This window comes from Triticum aestivum, chromosome 1B, assembly GCF_018294505.1.
Source record: "Triticum aestivum cultivar Chinese Spring chromosome 1B, IWGSC CS RefSeq v2.1, whole genome shotgun sequence".
Taxonomy (NCBI): Eukaryota; Viridiplantae; Streptophyta; class Magnoliopsida; order Poales; family Poaceae; genus Triticum; species Triticum aestivum.
The window spans coordinates 494,330,247-494,351,190 of record NC_057795.1 but is presented as its reverse complement, the minus strand read 5'-3'; the positions used below and the strand labels follow the sequence as shown (position 1 = coordinate 494,351,190).

General features: G+C 44.1%; 1 protein-coding gene across 1 annotated transcript; it reads right to left on the bottom strand.

Moving 5' to 3' along the window:
- Positions 1–86: 86 nt before the first annotated feature.
- On the bottom strand, positions 87–8,033 carry LOC123134422 (protein PSK SIMULATOR 1). The gene is made up of 13 exons (XM_044553683.1): positions 7,791–8,033; positions 7,066–7,668; positions 5,726–6,051; positions 5,247–5,339; positions 5,073–5,163; positions 4,373–4,460; positions 3,477–3,574; positions 3,245–3,314; positions 2,392–2,492; positions 1,323–1,439; positions 1,098–1,174; positions 967–1,011; positions 87–883 (listed from the first exon to the last, which is right to left on the bottom strand). Exons 2-13 carry the CDS (start codon positions 7,369–7,371, stop codon positions 352–354), a joined length of 1,944 nt encoding a protein of 647 aa, XP_044409618.1. The 5' UTR covers positions 7,372–7,668; positions 7,791–8,033; the 3' UTR covers positions 87–351.
- Positions 8,034–20,944: the final 12,911 nt, after the last annotated feature.

The following is a 20,944-nucleotide window of genomic DNA, read 5'->3' as shown; positions in this document are numbered from 1 at the left end:
CCATGGCTACTTTGGTGAAATCTGATCGGCCTTACATCCACATTTGAAATATTATGCTGTTAGCACTGGAATTTGCAGGCCATGTATATTCACAACACATATATCCTATTTTCTTCAAAACTTGTGTTTTATACAAGCAACTAAACATTAGATAGTTTTTACAATAACTCCGCTCCTCTGTTCAGAACATGGTATATAATACAATGTTTGCTACACCAGTTACTCTCAGTTTGGCATACTGCTAGGCCTTCACCTCGGACGGGTGGCCTTGCACTTTTTACATCCTTGCCAGAGCTATGGATTTCAGGATAAAAGATGACTACACAGTATCCAGGTTCATTCACGTTTCTTTCAGTTGATTCCTGACTGAATTTCCAGACCATCAAGCCTGTCAATTAAATCCAAAGCCTTTGTCCTATCAATCTCGAAGTCTATGACAGGGAGCATGGAGAACCTCCTAAATGATAGCAGATCTTTCCTGTTTCCACTGGTTGGAGAATGGCTATTGCTCTTGCACAATCTGCTATGTTTGTCGTGCCTTGACTTCGTGTCGAATTCTTGACTTTTGCTTATCCCAGGGACGAATTTCCTGTACTTGACACACCTCAGCATATCCTGATCCTCTGGTGTGAGAATCGGCGATGAATTGTTCGCTGGGTCCAGCTGCAACCTAATTGTATGACCCTTTTGTGTCGGTGAACGGACAGGAGATTTGATAGGAGACCTTATATCTCCATTGGCTGCTCTGGATTTACTGATGAGATGATGAAGCCACACAACAAGCTCAAGGATATGTGCTTCAGTCTTGTCCTTCTCAGCATTATACAGTGTCTCGATCCGGGTCAAGTCCATCTGTCCTGATAGCTTGCAGCTCAGCTCAGATCTGCATAGAACAAAAAGATTGACACTCTTGAGAAATTCTATTTTCGTTAGTTTTCTTCAAAATTGTTGTAATCATAAGCTAACCCTGTATTTGCCCACTCTCCAACCCAACCAAAGCCGTGGTGTGCCCTGATATGAATAGATAATCACATTCTCAGTCAGATATGGATAGTTTTTGTAATTAAAAAGAACAGGTCATAGGTGATAATAAGTACTTAGTCGTATTATGGGCAATAGGGACAAGCCATCGCAAAGTTTTCTCCATTTCAGCTTTGATTTGAGAAACCGTAAGCTGCATCCATTTAGCATAACCATGTTCCAGTGTTATAAGATACATCGCCATAGCAAGGAATTGTGATTCACGATTCCACAGCATGGCATCGCGATTCACAACTGTCTGCTCATAGTAGCAGCGAATATGAGCCTCCAGTGTGGCATACCTCTTCTTTTATCTCAAAAGATTGTAGCTTAGGCCGGAGAGCAGATTTGACGGTAGGCGGCAAACCTTGGTATAGATTATCCCTCGTGTTTGAAGAGATAGAACTTGACCGGGAAACCTGCCAAGTCGCAAATCCTTTTTAGTAAATATCAAAAGAAATTCAAGTCAAAGGATATATCACCACACGAATATGAGCTGCTGCACGTGGTTGCTGTGGCTAATTCGCAACATCTGATAGTGCAATTGAGTATGATACTTATAAATATCGCAAGATATGTACTCATGCAATCAGGGGGGTCTTCAGTCTGCAGGCCTTATGGCAGTACATCGAGGTCTGGCGGATGGAGCAAAGGTGCAGCTTTCTAGCTCGCCAGACGTCCTCCAGTGGTGCTGGATATCGGATGGCTCAGTACATGCCTAAGAGCTGCTACGCCGCCTTCTTTCAGGGAGCGGCCAGTTCGAGCTCTTGGAAGTTGAACTGGGCTCCCCACAGGAACTAGTTTTTCGTGTGGCTCGTCTGCCAGGACGGCTGAGCATCTAGCACGGCGAGGCCTGCAGCATACGTCTAGCACGCTCCACTCAGCTTAGCTCACCTCCTTAACACAATCAATGTGGAAGCCAGGCAATGGCAGGGGAGAGGGGTCTTGCGGCATTGCTACCGGCAGAGGCGGTGTCAAGTGTTGAGAGGCGTCATGTTGTAATACCGGGTTTTGTGTTTTCTCTAAAAGAAAAGAAAACTCACGATTTTGGGTCCGCAATCAACAACATTGCTCAACATATGAAAAAATCCCAAAAAGATGATGGTGCAGTATGTAGAATGCCATAGTGCCCTTTAGTATTTTAACTTCAACCTTCAAATGTATGAAAAGATAATGGGTGCCCAAAACCAAAGACAATTGCATGAGCCACAACAAAGGGTGACTGCACAACACATGTAGCCTATGAAAATGGTGCTAATTTTGTAAGAATCTTGAACTTAAGCAGACATCTTTGGATTAGAGATAGATCAGAATCTGTGATATTACTGTGATTGCAGAATAGTTGTGATATTTCCAGTAGTGTTAACTTACAAGTGTGTCAATCTGATTGATGATATTTGCATAATGGAGCGCAAGGCCTGCTGGTCCCAATCTCTTATGGCGTTTCACGGGTTCTTGTGGTTCTTCACTCTCTACAGTTAATAGGAGCAGGAACCTCTAAATCATTGCCACAATGAATGATGATTCATAATAAGATCACAATGTTTTGACAAGAATCAGCCTACACTTACATTACCTATTGAGGTAAACAATTTAGATTACCATATTACAGGGTTAAAGTGTGTGTTCATGCATGCACAAAAGCCGTTTTTTCCCCAAAAAAAAAAATTGCACACTCCATAGCAAGTACATGCAATTTCGAAAGCTGCGATAAAAACCCAAGAACACATCTATACTAGAGCATGGAACATACTCCCTCCATCCCGAATTACTTGTCACAGAAAGGGATGTATCTAGAACTAAAAATACGTCTAAAATACATCCATTTCTGCAACAAGTAATTCCGGATGGAGGTAGTATGTACCTTGTCCCCCCTGCTGAACGTGAATAAGTTCAGACATGATCTCAATAAAGATTCATTACCTTTGCATGGCTAAGGGTGCCAAACTAGCTAAATTCGATAAGAGCTTTATTCGATATGGATGCAAGGAAACTGAGGGTCATCTATCCGGGCAAGAGAACCAACCCCTTTAAGATTTTTTTAGTGGATTAATATCAGAAAAACTGGCTGACATGAAAAACTTAACAAAAGACATGAGAATGCATTTTTAAAACATATGCGGGGGAAGTTGATTATGGCAAAGCATATATATGATCCTTCAATCACCATAATTACTAGTAACAACATTCACTCTTGTAAGACAGCAGCCATAAGGCTCAATACCAGCATGACCAAAGGCATCGTAAATCTCCAGATCTAAGAAGTGGACGATGTCTACAAGCTTTTCAATCACCTGCAAAGAGAGTAGTTTTCTTCAAATCTGGGAGCATGAGGTGATATAAAAATCCACGTAGTTTAAACATCTAGTACTAACCTACAACATAACCAATGCCTTCCTAGAGCCAGCATTTCTTATTGTAATAGATTTTATTATAACAAACTCTGTACTACTGACCTCTTCCAAATTCTTGGACCAAAGTGACTTTCTTTTCAAACTTTTAACATGCTTGCTTTGGCTCTTCACTTCCTGCTTTAGTATATGCAGACTGTCATCTGCAAATAAACCATAAGTTTTCCTTTAGCTCGTCACTAGCATCCCTCTAAGTGCAATGCACATTTTACAGAATATATATTGCCTGAATGCATACTGACAAATGAAACCGAGACGAGGAGGTATATATCATAACTCATAAGAATTATGTAGTGAGATAAGCAACCAAGAGAAGGGGACAAGGGGAGCACCCTCTGCAACAGCACAGCATGCAAATGGAAGAGGGTGAATATGCTAGAATTTGAAACGTCAAGATGTAAAGGGTAATTAGTTGGTGAAAACTAGTAGTTGTGCAATTAAGAGGGTGATGCTGTGTGAGTGATGATAGTGCAAAGCTCCAACGTATTTTCTCATCCATTGGACCAGTCCCGCTTGGATGGTCTGGATTGATTAGACTGAACTTAACTCGCGATTCTTATGTAGCTATAGATTATAGTTTTACAGATAAACGGCATCCAATGATAAATATCAATCCTTAAAGACTGTTTTCTAACGGAAAGCCCACAAATCATTGAGATGCACCATATTATTGTATTCTGCAGTACTATGCACACAAGAAAGGCATTACTCTGGGATGAGTTTTTAAAGAATATTGATAAATGGCAACATAAGAACTATACGAGCAACCTAGTCGAAGACTGCATCTAATGGGATATATGATTATTCATTAAAAAATGGCAATGCTTATGTTCTATTTCTTAAATGGTTACAGAACAGGACGAACCCAGCTAAAAACATGCAAAAATGTGGAGCTAGGCCTGATAAATCAAACAGGTCTACAGTTCAGAAACAAAAATAACCTGTTAAACTCAAGTCATCATGTTCTTGATGTTTACGACGATAGTCTTGCTCAAACCTATCCAATGCATGCAACTCATGATATAATTCCTGAGGGGAGAAAGGTAAATAAGCGAAGCAAAGTGAATAACATGAAATCAATAAGCAGAATAACTCATGTTATAAAAAAAAGACCAGAATAATATCAGAAGTTCAAAAGACCAAAATATCAGAAGTCAAAAGGACATCTAGCAAAAGTCAAAAATATAGGTCGTTTTGGGAATTTACACGGTCCACAAGATACCAGTTTGATTATGAATTTCCATCACAATACATTGTTGCTTTCAAGACGAATCTATTAGTACTGAAATCATGCAGCCAACCTAGATTTCTAGAGATCTCTTCATTTATTGATGGTCAAAACTGAAAATGTTTGACGCTTACAATTCAAACTAGAAGTGCACTACATGGTTCTTTGAGCAAGTGCAACAGTTACTAGAAAAATCCAAGTAATCGAACAAATTTGATCATGGACCACTCAAACAAAGTATTGACAACTGAAATGGCCCAGACATTGCTACGTTCTATTCATTATGTAGCTATCATTCAGTGCTAAATTCATTTGCACAGTTACAATCATGTGCAAAATTTAAGTAATCAAAACGGTACATAATGCAAATGACTTATATAAAAACCATGCTAAATTAGCATGGTGATCCTTACAGCTGTATACTGAACACAAATTATCAACTGCTGCATCACGGTCTCGGCATCTCGTTTCATGGAATACTGGGAAGTTCTTTCTGACGCCAACCTAAGAATGGCAACAGTGAAACACAAGTTAGTACCTTATAATAATCACCTTTGCCAAAGACAAGGATAGAAAACGAACTGTACTTTTCAAAGTAGCGGTCCAAGTTGTGCCACTGAGTATCCTTGCAACGATTGCCAAAACGAATAATCTCTTTTGAGAATACATCTAACTCTTCCCTGTTGGAATCAAACAATTAACCACTTGACAAGAAGATGCAAGAAAGGTTCTGCTGAAGTTCTTCGAATAGTGAATACAGTTCTACTGGGGTAATGAAACTACTCCCTTTGTTATGTTATATCTGTCATCAGCCTATCATACGGACAGACAAAGGTAGCACTAAATCTTAGATATATTTAATGAAAAATCATCATGCATCCCCCTATAAAATGACATGCTACCACTTAACTCCTACCAAAGCATTAAAGTACTGGCAAAGTATTGAAATATTAACTGCATTATCGATTACTTCAATGGTCATATATTTTTAAATGGCCACTCATAAGGCCAGTGATAGATATATTAAAATGGAGGGAGTAATAAGCAGTGTAGATTCAACACTTACCTTTTGTCAGCGGCTGCAATCTCAAGTAGTTCATCCATATCTTTGGATATCAGGTGTTGGACACCTTCTGAGTGAAGCACCACTTCTTTTATATGCTTTATGTTAGAATTTGACAGAGAACGCATTAGATTGGAACCCTTAACTATTGTATTTGCCACCTCAAAAGCCAAAATAGATATTTTATTTCCCTTTGCTCCAGAACTTGACACAAAGCCACTGCTAGCATTTAAACTTGCCATGCTACTACCAAGTGTGTCTAGAACCTCCACAGCTTTCCCAAGCCCAACAGTGCTAGCTCTACCTAAAATTGTGCTCATTTCCGAAACCTGTTTCAATAGTCAGTATAGCAAGCAACCATTAAGCAGCCTAACAATGTTTTATGGAATGAACACTCTGGACAGTCAAAAAGAGCAAAGACAAGTGTACACCTAATTTAAATGCAAAAAACAAAGTGATCCTTATAGTAGGAAAAGCTCACAAAAATTGCATCTTTTATTGTCTATTACATAATAATTTTCATAGCATGACAATTTTTGCTATTTAAGCCCGAGAAGCCCAAAATAGTTGAGGAATTTTTTGCTGCTTGCATGGAACAAACTTGCATAGGATAGCCAGGAAGGATGAGCTCATTATGTGCAAAGTCATGCATCTGGCAGTTTGGTTTATTTTGTAAGATGATATGAGTTTTTCCTCAGCTATAAATTTTTTAAAAGTAACTGCAGAATATTGTTAATCACACTTAACTGACCAGTACATATCACTGAAAACTACTTGCGATTGTTAATCCAGACTGTTAAACAGGGGCGAGTGTTATATACTCATTGACGTGTTTGCTTGGAAGTTATAACTTAGGATTTCTAATTCCCTGCTTTAGCATATCAATACAGCGAAAAGATCAGAAAATATCCAGGCTACACAGTACAGTATGAAATTATAAAAATATAACCAAATTGATGTACATGCTTCAGCCCCAGCCAACTACAGTTAGATTCGATACAATGCGCTCACTAGACTCAACTACATGTGCACCATCTAGAACAAGGGGAAAAAAGGGCATTTGGAGTAATGGACCTTTATTTCGTGAGGTTGCTAATAAGTAATAAGCAAAACTATTCTTCATAAGATAGTTACCTGACTAATTATTCTTTTTACAGTAAAAAGAAAACATAGTACCTATGCATATGATAAAACAGGAACGCCATATGTCACTACAATTGTGATACGATCTAACAAACTAAGGACCGGAGAATTACTTTGAAAAGCTAACAGTTAACGAAATGCGGCACCCTGCGGCCTAATTCGTCATAGATTGAAAGAAATGGCACAAAAACTCCTCTAACCTTGGCCTTGCCCAGACCAGCCTTTTGCGACAGTGTCCGAGCCAGTTGTGGTGTCCTGGACCCTGTGTGCTCAGCATCTGCACCATTATGCACAGCAAGGCCGGGCACGACGCTCTCCAAGAACGAGAAAGACTGCTGCTGCTGCTGCTGCTCTTCCACCCTCTTCGCCGCGGCCTCTTCGGACACCGACTTCTTCTCCTCCTTCAACGCCACCACCGGCTCATGATCGAATACCTGGTTCCTGCCGAGCGCGGTGTCGCTCGGCGACTTGTCTACTGCAGAGACTTTTGAGCAGAGGCCTCCCATCCCCCTCCTTGTTAACCAAAATCCCTGATCCCCACCTTATGCTAACCCAACTGCTCACCTCCTATGCACCATGATACCGTATTATTTTGTAATCCTCCACAAATCTAAAGCGATCTAGCGACTCCAATTCCACCAGCTTCCAGAATACCCCAAACAGCTCCTCCTCCAGGAACCACTCAATCCACCAAGACCTGACCGAACCAACCAATCAGGACGAACCGGACCAGCTCAGGCACGAGGGTTTACGCCGCGGCACGATCCCAGCAGCTCCAATCCATGTAATGAGCGCCTGCCTGCCTGCCAGAAACCAGACGAACGGTGCGGCTCAGAAACGACGGACGCCCAATTTCTTGTCTTTCCCGGAGAAAGGACGTGATACTTGAAGCGGAATCTGAGCGGGAAAAGCGGCGGAGACGAACCTGGTGAGGATCGGCCGGGGGCCGCGGCAATGCGCGGGGGCGCGGAGATCGTCGCTGGGCGTTCGGGTTCGACGGATTTGGGGAAGAGGAAGAGCGGAGACGGGGAACAGCCGAACAGGGGAGAGGAGCTTCGGCTGCTGTTGCGGAGACGCGAGTGGACGAGTTCACACGGTCAACTGCTACTGCCACACAGTCGCGTGTACACACAGCCCAAATTGTTTCGTTGCTTCAGCACAAAATCATTCTTTGTGTGGCATGGTCTAAATTTTGTGTGGTGTTCAGGTCTTCTTCTTTCTTTGAGTGGAAATTATTGCAGTTTTATTCAACAGTCACGGCGTCCTTACCGGTAACCTCCGAACTAACACATGTCGGAGGTGCCCGGAACCAAGTTTTACATAATTTATTGTACAACCCTCCCTAGCTAGGACGTGTGCGACTTTGTTCGCCGACCGTCGCACCCAGACTACCTTATAATCCTCGAAGGATTTCGGTAATACATTCACCTCCTGAACAAGATGCCCATGAACAGACAAACCTATCGATTCATCGTTGATTTTCCTAACCGCGTTTCGAGAATCCGTCTCCGGTACCACCCTCTGAACGTTCAATTATTGGGCTAGATAGACAACTCGACGACAGGCCATCAGTTCGGCCAGCTCTGGGTCGAGAAAAAAATGAAATGATCCAAAAGTGAAGACAAAATGATGGTCCCGCAGGAGTGCTCCCCCTCCAAACTCCTTGTTCTTTGAAAGTGCACCGTCAGAGTTCGCTTTGATCCATCTAAGATCTGGCTTACACCAAGTAGCTGCAGCCGGTGTAGCTACTAACCTCTATGACCAATAGACACGTTCCTTGATGGTTGTCGGGTCTTGAATTTGCCGCTCATCCTTGGCAAGACTCCTGGATATCCACAGCCAGGGTCGGCCCGAGTATTATGGAGACCCTGGCGCGATTGAGACACAATGAACCTACCTTACAGAGTAACATATATACTTTCAACAATATATAGCGTATATCATGAAAAATATAAAGACATAAAGAAAAATAATTTTAGTTAGCAAATAAAGCCATAATTTTAAATAAATATTGAATAAATACAACGTGGTGAAGTGCGCAGGGTGGTGGGGGCATATGCCCCCATCCATGTTGATTTTATGTTTCGCAAAATTATTATTTTAAATTTATTTAAGTATGTAGATATATTAGACCCTTATTTAAGATGGGCCCTAGGCCGCCGCACCTTTTGCCATGGCCAACGGCAGCCAACAACAACTACTATATTTACCCCGTGCGGGGATGTGATTGTTTACTGCCACGTCCGACCAACAACAATTAAGTGGTTGTTTGGATAACTAGTATTTAGAACAAGTTTTAGCAAAACCCGTTTTAAGGTCATTTTTAGGAAAACTAGTTTAAAGTTGCTATTCTGTTAAAACTGGTTTATAGATACTTTGTTTGGACGCGGCTGACTTCTCTCGATGGCGTAATATCACAATCGAGTTTTGATGCTAGTTTGGGTCATCCTCAACCTTGAGGATGTGCCCAAGTAATTCACGCGAGAGGTGAGGATATCCAGGAGTGTAGGCACCGTGCCCAGCACGTCAACAATGGCACAGTTCCTACTGTTCCCGACGACCCCATCACTGACACTGACCAAGGCACTCTCGACCGTGTCATGGCCGCCAACTTCCGGGGCGCTGCTTGCCTGGTGCGCGCGGTTGCCTGAGAGCTCGGTCACCACGGCGTGCGCGTCAGCCTCATGTACCCAAGTGGTGTGCCACACCGCTGAGCTGCGTCATGGTGGTCGTGAGCGTCGAGGAGATGGAGGCCTTGATAGAAGGTCCTGCATGCGGCCGGCATGACAAGGTCATGTTGTTCCTCACGTCCGACCAGCCCGGGTTCGTCAGCAGCCACAACCACGTCTTCGACGGCACCACCACCATTGTCAACCCCCACCCATGCTCATGCCCCCGTTGAGAGGAGGACGCCACGACCGAAGGTGGTCTTGTGAGACAGCTGATGGTGATAACGTGGGCTTGCCGACGGCGTCGGCGTGCTGGATTTGCCCCCACCTCGTCGACGTTCTTGTTGGTCGTCGTCTACAAAGCGAGCAGCAGCCTTGACACTGACACCGACACCTGGAATCGGTTGACCTTGTCATACTTTACTGTGCGCCACCGTCGCCGGGAGCAGCCGCCACGTCACATGGAACGGTCGACTCTGTCGTGATAGATGCGCACGGCTGACCTTGCGGTAGATGCACCGGATGTTGGGGAATGTAGTAATTTCAAAAAAATCCTACGCACACGCAAGATCATGGTGATGTATAGCAACGAGAGGGGAGAGTGTTGTCCACGTATCCTGGTAGACCGAAAGCGGAAGCGTTATGACAACGCGGTTGATGTAGTCGTACGTCTTCACGATCGACCGATCCTAGTGCCGAACGCACGGCACCTCCGCGATCTGCACACGTTCAGCTCGGTGACGTCCCACGAACTCCAATCTAGCAGAGTGTCGAGGGAGAGTTTCGTCAGCACGACGGTGTGATGACGGTGATGATGATGCTACCGATGTAGGACTTCGCCTAAGCACCGCAACGATATAACCGAGGTGGATTATGGTGGAGGGGGGGCACCGCACACGGCTGAGAGAGATCAATGATCAACTTGTGTGTCTATGGGGGGGCCCTCTCTCCCGTATATAAAGGAGTGGAGGAGGGGGAGGGTCGGCCCTCTACTATGGCGCGCCCTGGGGAGTCCTACTCCCACCGGGAGTAGGATTCCCCCCTTCCAAGTAGTAGGAGTAGGAGAGAAGGAAGGGGAAGAGAGAAGAGAAGGAAGGAGGGGGCGCCGCCCCTCCCCCTAGTCCAATTCAGACTAGGCCTTGGGGGGCACGCGGCCTGCCCTAGGTAGCCCCTCTCTCTTTCCCGTATGGCCCAATAAGGCCCAATGCTTCTCCCGGCGAATTCTCGTAACTCTCCGGTACTCCAAAAAATACCCGAATCACTCGGAACCTTTCCGATGTTCGAATATAGCCTTCCAATATATCGATCTTTACGGCTCGACCATTTCGAGACTCCTCGTCATGTCCCCGATCTCATCCGGGACTCCGAACAAACTTTGGTCATCAAATCACATAACTCATAATAAAAATCGTCACAGAACGTTAAGCGTGCGGACCTACGGGTTCGAAAACTATGTAGACATGACCGAGACTCATCTTCGGTCAATAACCAATAGCGGAACCAGGATGCTCATATTGGCTCCTACATATTCTACGAAGATCTTTATCGGTCAAACCGCATAACAACATACTTTGTTCCCTTTGTCATCGGTATGTTACTTGCCCGAGATTCGATCGCTAGTATCTCAATACCTAGTCCAATCTCATTACCGGCAAGTCTCTTTACTCATTCTGTAATGCATCATCCTGCAACTAACTCATTAGTCACATTGCTTGCCAGGCTTATAGTGATGTGCATTACCGAGAGGGCCCAGAGATACCTCTCCGACAATCGGAGTGACAAATCCTAATCTCGATTTATGCCAACTTAACAAACACCATCGGAGACACTTGTAGAGCACCTTTATAATCACTCAGTTACGTTATGACGTTTGGTAGCACACAAAGTGTTCCTCCGGTATTCGGGAGTTGCATAATCTCATAGTCATAGGAACATGTATAAGTCATGAAGAAAGCAATAGCAATATACTAAACGATCAAGTGCTAAGCTAACGGAATGGGTCAAGTCAATCACATCATTCTCTAATGATGTGATCCCGTTAATCAAATGACAACTCATGTCTATGGCTAGGAAACTTAACCATCTTTGATTCAACGAGCTAGTCAAGTAGAGGCATACTAGTGACACTCTGTTTGTCTATGTATTCACACATGTACTAAGTTTCCGATTAATACAATTCTAGCATGAATAATAAACATTTATCATGAAGTGAGGAAATAAATAATAACTTTATTATTGCTTCTAGGACATATTTCCTTCACCGACGCTGCCCACCGGCATCTAATGGAGTAATGGAAGGTAGAGCCCTCTCCAATTGAAACGAAGGATTTCCTAATACTCATTTTTTGGGTTTTTGGGAAACTAATTTTTTCTTATGCACAGGTTTTTTAGAGTAACCAACATGGTTTTAGGTGGTTAGAGTCCTAAACATCATTAGGGAAAATAGATTTTGTATAAACCACGTATCCAAACAACCCCTAAAGCAGCTAACATAGCAAAATAATATTATCAAAAACTATGTTCAAATACGAACCTAACGGTATAATTTTTTATGACATGTATTAATATTTTGGTAGTTAAAGTTATAATCAAAATTTGACACAAAATATAAACAAGACCAACAAATTGTTGGAAATATTAGCACTTTTCCAATTAGATTAATCCACGAGTAAACAGTAAGCATGGCAAATACGGTATGCATCTCATACCGATTCCTAGGCATACTAGCACGTACAGAACATAGAAGCAAACCATCTATGAGAAGCACATATACGGATAGCACAAGCACGAGTAAATGAAGGATGAACAGATCATACCCTCCGGTTGGCCAGGCCAACGCGACGGCGGCAGCAGCAACCTCGGCTTCATCCGTGGCCTTCTTCTTTGTGGTGGCGTCGTCGGCCATGTTGATGCAGGGGAAGTAGTGGAAGCATAGGCGGACGGAGTTGGGGACGGATCGGGAGCAGTCGTGTTGAGACGCTCCCCAAAAACCTTATTGCCGATCTCCCAGGCAGGATCTCAAACGACAGGGTTCCGAAGGCACCTGCTCTCCCGACCAACCGTGCACGCATTCGTCGGGATGGGATCGACAGAGACAGCACAGAGAAAGGAATAGTAGATGACGGCTAGGTTACACGAGAGGGAGTGAGTGAACCGAACTAGGTTACTCCACTGGCCAGAGCCTTCTTATATAGTCCGTTGGGGAGAAAGTCGTGGGCCTGACGGAGGCCCACGACCGAGTCGAAGCACTCCCGGCAAGGGAGTTGGAGAAGGGTCGCACTCCCGGCAAGGGAGTCAACGAATCCCGGCAACGCAAGTCAGCCCACAGTCCAATGTCTCGGACAGTGGCCCACCTATTAGTGACTCGTTAATTAATCACTGATTAATTAATTCGTTTCTGAGTGGCAAAAATAAGCTTCGGCTCGGCTCATTCCCGCAACCCGCAACCCGCGGTGCGCGCGCGTCCTGACAAGGCGAGGCCAGGCGAGGCGGGAGGCGGCGGAGGAGGAGCGCATGTACCACTCCTCTTCCCAAGCTCCCAATGGCAAGTGGTAGAGCAACCCTTATAAAGGGGTCTCAACTCTTCTCAACTAGCAAGGTGGGACTAAACTTCCCACCACTTGCCATCTCATACATGGGCCTCAAGATTAACCAGGGATTAGTGTCTTATATGGACCTAAGCCCATCCATAATCCATCAATCCCCCATCATATCTCGAGGAACATAAGTTTGTCAACTGTTCCAAACAATGTTTGATATATCAGAAATTTCAGTGGAGACTGTTAAGTTGTAGTGACCCGATCCAAAATCGGTCAAGTCTCTGTGTAGCTGTACCATCCCAAGATCATGCTGGCACACACAGTACATTGATGCAAAGATTCAAAGTTCAATCACACCTGAATTTATTACACAATTCTCATATCGAGTCTTTATTACATGATAATAAATTCGGCCGAAGGCCAACTCATGAGAAATAAACTAAGTAAAGTTGCGGAAGCATAGACGAATAGCGAGTCCATCCGACTCCATAGGGCAATCACCAAGCGTGGATCGTAGCCTCACTCCTGATTAGAAAACTCCTCTGCAACATAAGATGTTGCAGCCGTGTAGGTCAACATTTTTGAATATGCCGGCAAGTCATGAAGAGAGAACAACAATAAAAATTACTAACATTATATGCAAATTTGGTTGTGGGGCTCTAAGTTTCATTGTTTTGTGAAAAAGCCAGTTTTTTCCTACAACAAAAGGACTTGTTTGCAATTACTACAAAATGTTGGTAGTGATTGAGATGGTTCCGCCAACCAATGTCTTATTCCCAATTATTAAATAACCCCTCAATTAATTTATTAAGTTTAGTGTTGAGATATCCGAAATACTCCAAGTTCCAGAGGCTCAAATATTCCATAACTGGGGACACGGCTAATCGATTAGGTCTTCACTCTGCAGAGGTTTATGCACTTTACCCGCAAGAATCGTTCCCTCCTTTAAGTCTTCGCACTGCCTGGTGTTTGAAGACAAGACGAACGAAACAGGGTCTTCCGAAGAGTTCCTCTAGGCCACTGTCGGTGCCCATCCAATCCTACCGTTCTTCTACATCTCGTAGCACCGTCCGGCCAAAGTCACGCCTAGGGTCGACCAAGCCAGAGCCCATAATGGCTTGTGGCTGCACAGGTAAGCTTCTGGTCAATGGGGTATCCATCCGTCTCTTCGTGGCTGGGTGAAGCTTTCCGCAAGTTGTCATGGCGCTCCTCCATGCATCCCTGCCATCCGCTGGTTTCTCCAGGGTGCCCGTCAACCGTCCTCCACCCAGTAGTGAATTTTGAAGTCCATCTTGAGCTTGAAGTCATGGGGTTGTCATCATCTTGACTCTCGCATCTCCCTTGTGAATCACTCAACCAACCCCGTCTACTAAAGCATAGCAATCAACTACATCGTCCCGGGCATTGGTAACAAGGGGAATGGGTTCATCCTACCTCAAGATGCTACTCAAGAACATAACTTAACAAAATCCTCCTACTGCATGCATGGTGGGGAGGTATAATTCTAATGCAATAAAATCATAGGTATTGTAAAAACATGATCAAATGACTTGCCTGACTGACGGTCTTCAAAAGCTAGCGACTCGTAATAGCAGGCTTCGCACTCCGGGAATTCTACCGAGTCAAACAATAGCACAAATAAGTATAGCACAATAACATAACAACAAGTTGAAGTAAAACACACAAGCACTCAAACCAAAACCAAAGAAAAACTCGGAGAAAACAAATCAAGGTTTTCACCACATCAAGCAACAACTAAGAAATAGTTTTACACAACTAAAACTTTTCTTAGCAGAACCTAAGCATGGGTTTTGCTAACTAACATAAGGGAAAACAGCATACAAACTAGGTGCAAAAAGAATCATATTAAAAGCTATTATAGAACTCATATTATGGCTCAAACAATTCTAGCAAATAAAAAAATAAAAAAAATTATTCTACTGTAAATAAAAGTTCATCCTCTGTAGCTACAGAAACTAATCTAAAATAAACTATAACATAATAAAAATAAAATAATTTACTAATTAGAACAGTAGGAAAACAATAGCTAGCTAAATAAACAAGAAAAACTTGATTTTGACTAAAACTAATTTTTTTTATTAAATCTAAAATACCCAAACAAGTTCCTACTACTAGGCATGGTCAAAACTAAGCAGTAAAAAAAGAATCACTAAAAAATAATAATCCTAACTCAATTTATGGCAGAAAATCTAATATGACTAAAACTAATATAAAACTATTTTTATTATTCTAAACATGGCTAAACATATTTTCTACAGAAACTACAAGAAATTTTCAAACTAACAAAAAAAGAATCAACTAAAAACACTAAACCAACTAAAAGAAAAAGCAAAAACAAAAACAGAACTAATCTCCTAAAAACAAGAAACTAAAAATAAAACAAAAAGAAAAGAAAACTAGTGTTACTGGGCCGAAACAGTGTGCGCGCCAAACTAACAGCGCCTAGGCGTTAAATAAACTAATACTTCTATGGGCTAACAGAAATAAACCAATCGGCCGATCTAAAAAACCAGTAACTAAACCAACTAAAAAACCGTAACTAAAATCGGTCTACTTAAAATAAACCTAACCATTCGTAGATCTAATCTAAACCGTACATGTGAGATCCAACGGTGGAGGGGAGCTCGAGCTTACAGCGGATGGCGGTGATGGACGGAGATGCCGGCGGCGACTCGGGCGATGGCGGTGCAGTGACTCCGATCGTCGAGGAAGAAGGACGAGTGGTCGGGGCGATGCGGCGGAGCGAGGGCGTCGTCGGGGTGGTCTCGGTGGAGCTCGGGGGCGATGGTGGCGATCGGGGCGACAGTGACGGTTCCCTGGTGAGCTGCAGCTCCGGTGAGCGGCGGTCAAGCTCAGGGGCGGCGGCTCCGGCGCTTCCTGGCGATGATAGGATGTTAGGGAGGTACTTGGGGTTGAGGGGGTTCGGGTGGAGTAGTAGGGAAGGGAAGGAGGTGCTCACTAGCGGCGAACCGAGGCGGTGGCGGCGAGATGCGAACGACGATGGCGTGTGCTGTGGTGGGTTTGGAGCTAGGGCTTTTAGGGGCTTCGAGAGAGGAGGGAGCTGGGTTTATATAGGACATAAACTTGGGCGAGGGGGCGTCTCAGGATCACGATCCCGAGAGGATCGGAACCGTGGCAGCGTTTGGCGTGCTCCGGGCAGCTTTGCGTGCATGAAAGGAAAGAGATGAGGGTGGGCTCGGGCGTCAGCGAGAGAGAGAGGGGTGGAGGCGAGCGGGCGACCGAGGGGGAGAGGAATCGGGCGTGGGGCGCTGGGGGCAGGCCGGCTCGGGCGCTGGTGGGCTGCGCTCGGCGATGGTGGGCCGGTTGGCCTGGCTGGCACCTGGGGCTTTTCCCTTTTTTTTAATTAGACAGGAGAGAAAATATAGAAAATTATATATTATTTTTATATAGGACATATATATATATATATCAAAATGCTCAGGGGAATTTATCCTACAACATGGACATTTTTCCAGGGGAAAAACTCAAACTAAAAAAACACTTTTTTGGAAATCCCAAATAAAATTCAAATTTGAATTCAAACTTTTTGGCAATATTTTTCTTCTGAGATTTTTGGAGTGTCATGTTTACTCCTCTCATACTTTTGCTCAAGTATTTGTCAGGCATTGTTTTGAAATAAATTCAACTACCAATTTGAATCCAAATTCAAACAACTCAAAAGCCTCTAAAAAAAATCAAATGCCACTCAATTTCAGACAATATGCATAGATGCTTAGCTATAATTGTAAAACATTCCAAATGGGAAATTTGGGATGTTACAAACCTACCCACCTTAAGATGAATCTCGCCCTCGAGATTCGGGTTGGCTAGCAAATAGGTGCGGGTGGTCTCGACGGAGATCTTCTTCTCGCTCCCAGATGGCTTCCTCCTCGGAATGATGACTCCACAGAACCTTGCAAAACTTGATGATATTGCTGCGGGTGACTCTGTTCGTAGTCTCGAGAATTCTGACAGGTTTCTCCTCATAAGTCAGGTCACTATCGAGCTGTATGGCCTCTAGGGGCACTGTGTCTCTCAACGAAATATCGGCCATCTCAGCATGGCATTTCTTCAGCTGGGAAACATGGAAGACATCGTGAACTCCAGACAATCCTCCTGGCAGTTCCAACTTGTAAGCAACTTCTCCATGATGTTCGAGGATTTTGTTGGGGCCAATGAACTTGGGTGCCAACTTTCCTTTAACACCGAACCTCTTGATTCCACGAAGTGGGGACACACGAAGATATGCTCGGTCTCCCGCTTCGTATGTTACTTCCTTGCATTTACTGTCGGCATAACTCTTCTGCCTCGACTGAGCTACCTTGAGTCTATCTCGAATCAGCTTGACCTTCTCTTTGGAGTCTCTGATAAGATCGGGACCGAAATTTTTTCGATCTCCAACACCATCCCACAATAATGGTGTTCTGCACCTCCTTCCGTATAGAGCTTTGAAAGGGGTCATCTTTAGACTGGTCTGATAACTGTTATTGTACGAGAACTCTGCGTATGGCAAATTATCATTCCAGCTAGACCCGTAGTCTAGCGCACAAGCTCTCAACATGTCCTCTAGAATCTGGTTGACTCTCTCGGTCTGTCCATCTATCTGCGGATGGAAAGCTGTACTGAACTCCAGCCTCGTACCCAAAGTTTCACGCAACTGATTCCAAAACTTTGAGGTAAATTGTGTTCCTCTATCTGACACGATACTCCTTGGAACTCCATGCAGACATACGATCCTGGTCATGTATATCTTGGCTAACTTAGCGCTGGTATAGGTAGTCTTCATGGGAATGAAATGAGCTACCTTGGTCAAGTGATCAACCACTACCCAGATGGAATCATAACCTGAACGGGTCCTGGGTAATCCCGTGATAAAATCCATTCCAAGTTTCTCCCATTTCCACTCGGGAATCGGCAAAGGTTGAAGTAACCCTGCTGGCTTTTGATGTTCCGCCTTTACTCGCTGGCAAACATCGCATACTGCTACGTACTCGGCAATATCCTTCTTCATACCTGTCCACCAGAAACTTTCCTTCAAATCCAGATACATCTTGGTGTTGCGTGGGTGAATCGAGTACGGTGAATCATGTGCCTCCTGAAGAATTAGCTTCCTGAGTTCGGGATCATTGGGTACATAAATACGATCCTCGAACCATATAGCTCCATATTCATCCTTACGGAACCCTTTAGCTTTTCCTTCATTCATCCTTTTCTTTATCTCATCAATTTCCTTGTCCAACGTCTGGGCTTCACGAATTATTTTGGCCAAAGTGGACTGAACTTCCAGTGCTGCAACATATCCTCTCAGAACTATCTCCAGTCGAAGATCTCTGAGGTCATCGACTAACTCCTGGGGTAATCCTCCCGCTATAAGAGTATTCACATAACTCTTACGGCTCAAGGCATCTGCTACAACATTAGCCTTCCCCGGGTGGTAATGCAATCTCATGTCATAGTCCTTGATTAACTCTAGCCATCTCCACTGTCTGAGGTTCAACTCTTTCTGCTTGAAAATATACTTCAAGCTCTTATGATCCATGTAAACATCACAACTGTTTCCGATAAGGAAATGTCTCCAGGTCTTGAGTGCATGCACTACGGCTGCTAACTCCAAATCATGTGTGGCGTAATTCATCTTGTGAGGTCGTAGCTGTCTGGAGGTATAAGCTACAACTTTTCCTTCCTGCATGAGTACTCCTCTGAGTCCCTGACGAGAAGCGTCACAATATACCTGGTAATCCTTGTGTATGTCCGGCAAAATCAGCACTAGGGCTGTAACTAAATGTTTCTTCAATTCCTGGAAACTGGCTTCACAATCCTCGGTCCAAATGTACTTGGTGTCCTTCTTCAATAGCTCAGTCATGGGCTTGGCAATCTTGGAGAAATTCTCAATAAACCTCCGATAATATCCCGTGAGTCCGAGAAAACTGCGGATCTCCTTGACCGAGGTGGGTGACTGCCAATTGGTGACTTATACAACCTTGGTGGGGTCGACTGCTATTCCTTCTCCTGATATAACATGTCTGAGGAATCCGACTTCCTTCAGCCAAAATTCATATTTGCTGAACTTGGCATATAACAGATGTTCTCGGAGTTTCTCCAGAACTAGATGCAAATGTTTCTTATGCTCTTCCTCGCTCTTGGAGAAAATCAATATATCATCGATGAACACCACGACAAACTTGTCCAGATATTCCATAAATACCTTGTTCATCAAATTCATGAAGTATGCAGGGTCACAAGTCAATCCGAATGACATGACAGTATACTCATATAAACTATACCTGGTGGTGAAAGCTGTTTTGGGTATATCCTTTTCACGGATCTTCAACTGATGGTACCCTGATCGAAGATCGATCTTGGAGAATACCTTGGCTCCAACTAGCTGATCAAATAAATCATTAATCATCGGCAGAGGGTACTTGTTCTTGATGGTCACGATGTTCAATGAATGATAATCCACAACCATTCTCAGGGTTTTATCCTTCTTCTCTACCAAAAGAACTAGGGCTCCCCAAGGTGATGAGCTTGGCCAAATATATCCCTTCTCCAACAGCTCATTAATTTGTTTCTTGATCTCTTCCAAATCGTTCGGGGGAATCCGATAAGGTCTCTTGGATATTGGGGATGTGCCGGGTAATAACTCAATTAGAAATTCAATGTCTCTGTCTGGTGGCATTCCTGGTAATTCCTTCAGAAACACATCGGGAAAATTTCGCACTACCGGCACTTCCTCCTGAACAACTCTTGTGAGGGAATTCACCTAATTCTTCGTCGGGGTGCGCCTGGATACATACTTGATCCTCTTCTGCTCCGGGGTACTGAGCAGAATCGTCTTGCGGGCACAATCGATGTTTCGTTCAAACTTCGTCAACCAATCCATGCCTAGGATTACATCCAAGGTCTGGGATTCCAATACTATGAGGTCTGCGGGAAAATTATGGTTTCCGATGTTGAGGGTTGCACGACAGCCTAAGCATGCATCATTTCTCCTCCTGCGAAACTGACCTGAAGAGGGCTTCTAAGGGTTCTAGTGGGCAACCCGTACTTTTCCACAACTACCATTGTTATAAATGAATGTGTTGCAGCAGAATCAAAGAGTACCAATACTGGACATGAATTTAATAAAAAAACTCACCAACCACAGTTTCTGGCTGATCATAGACGTCCTCCACGTCAATGTGATTCACTTGCGCACGAGGAAAAGGGTTGGGCTTCTTTGCTGAGCTTCCATTGCCATTGCCGTTTCCATTCCTCTGCTTGGCCTCCGGGCAGTCGGTGGCATAGTGCCCTGTCTTCTGGCATTTGAAACAGGTGATGTGACTCAGATCCTTCTAAGTCGGGGCAGGATGATGCTGGTTGCCATTATCGTTTCCATTGCCTGACTTGTTGTCGTGGTTGCGGTTGTTCCCATTCCCTCCATGGTTATGTACTCCATGATTATGTCCTCCATGAGTGTGATGGGTATGCCGTCCCGAGTATGGGGCATAACGGGGCTTCTGCTGAGCTCCAGAGTTGTACTTCCCCTGGCCATACTTCCGCTTGCGGCTATCAATTTGCTGCTGCTTGCCTTCAAGTATGGTGGCCTTGTCTACCAGCTCCTGGTAGTTGTTGAAGGTAGCCACCATTAGCTGCATTCCCAGCTCATCATTGAGTCCCTCGAGAAACTTCTCCTGCTTTGCGGCATCTGTGGCTGATGTCTACTACACAACCTTCTTCTTGTAGACGTTGTTGGGCCTGCAAGTGCACACGTTTGTAGGACGGTAGCAAATTTCCCTCAAGTGGATGACCTAACGTTTATCAATCCATAGGAGGCATAGGATGAAGATGGTCTCTCTCAAACAACCCTG

Coding starts and splice junctions, on each gene's coding strand:
- LOC123134422 (XM_044553683.1), bottom strand. CDS start 7,371: ATGGGAGGCCTCTGCTCAAAAGTCTCTGCAGTAGACAAGTCGCCGAGC. Junction 5,164..5,246: donor TTGGACCGCTACTTTGAAAA/GTACAGTTCGTT, acceptor TGCCATTCTTAG/GTTGGCGTCAGAAAGAACTT. Junction 1,012..1,097: donor ATTGCCCATAATACGACTAA/GTACTTATTATC, acceptor TATTCATATCAG/GGCACACCACGGCTTTGGTT.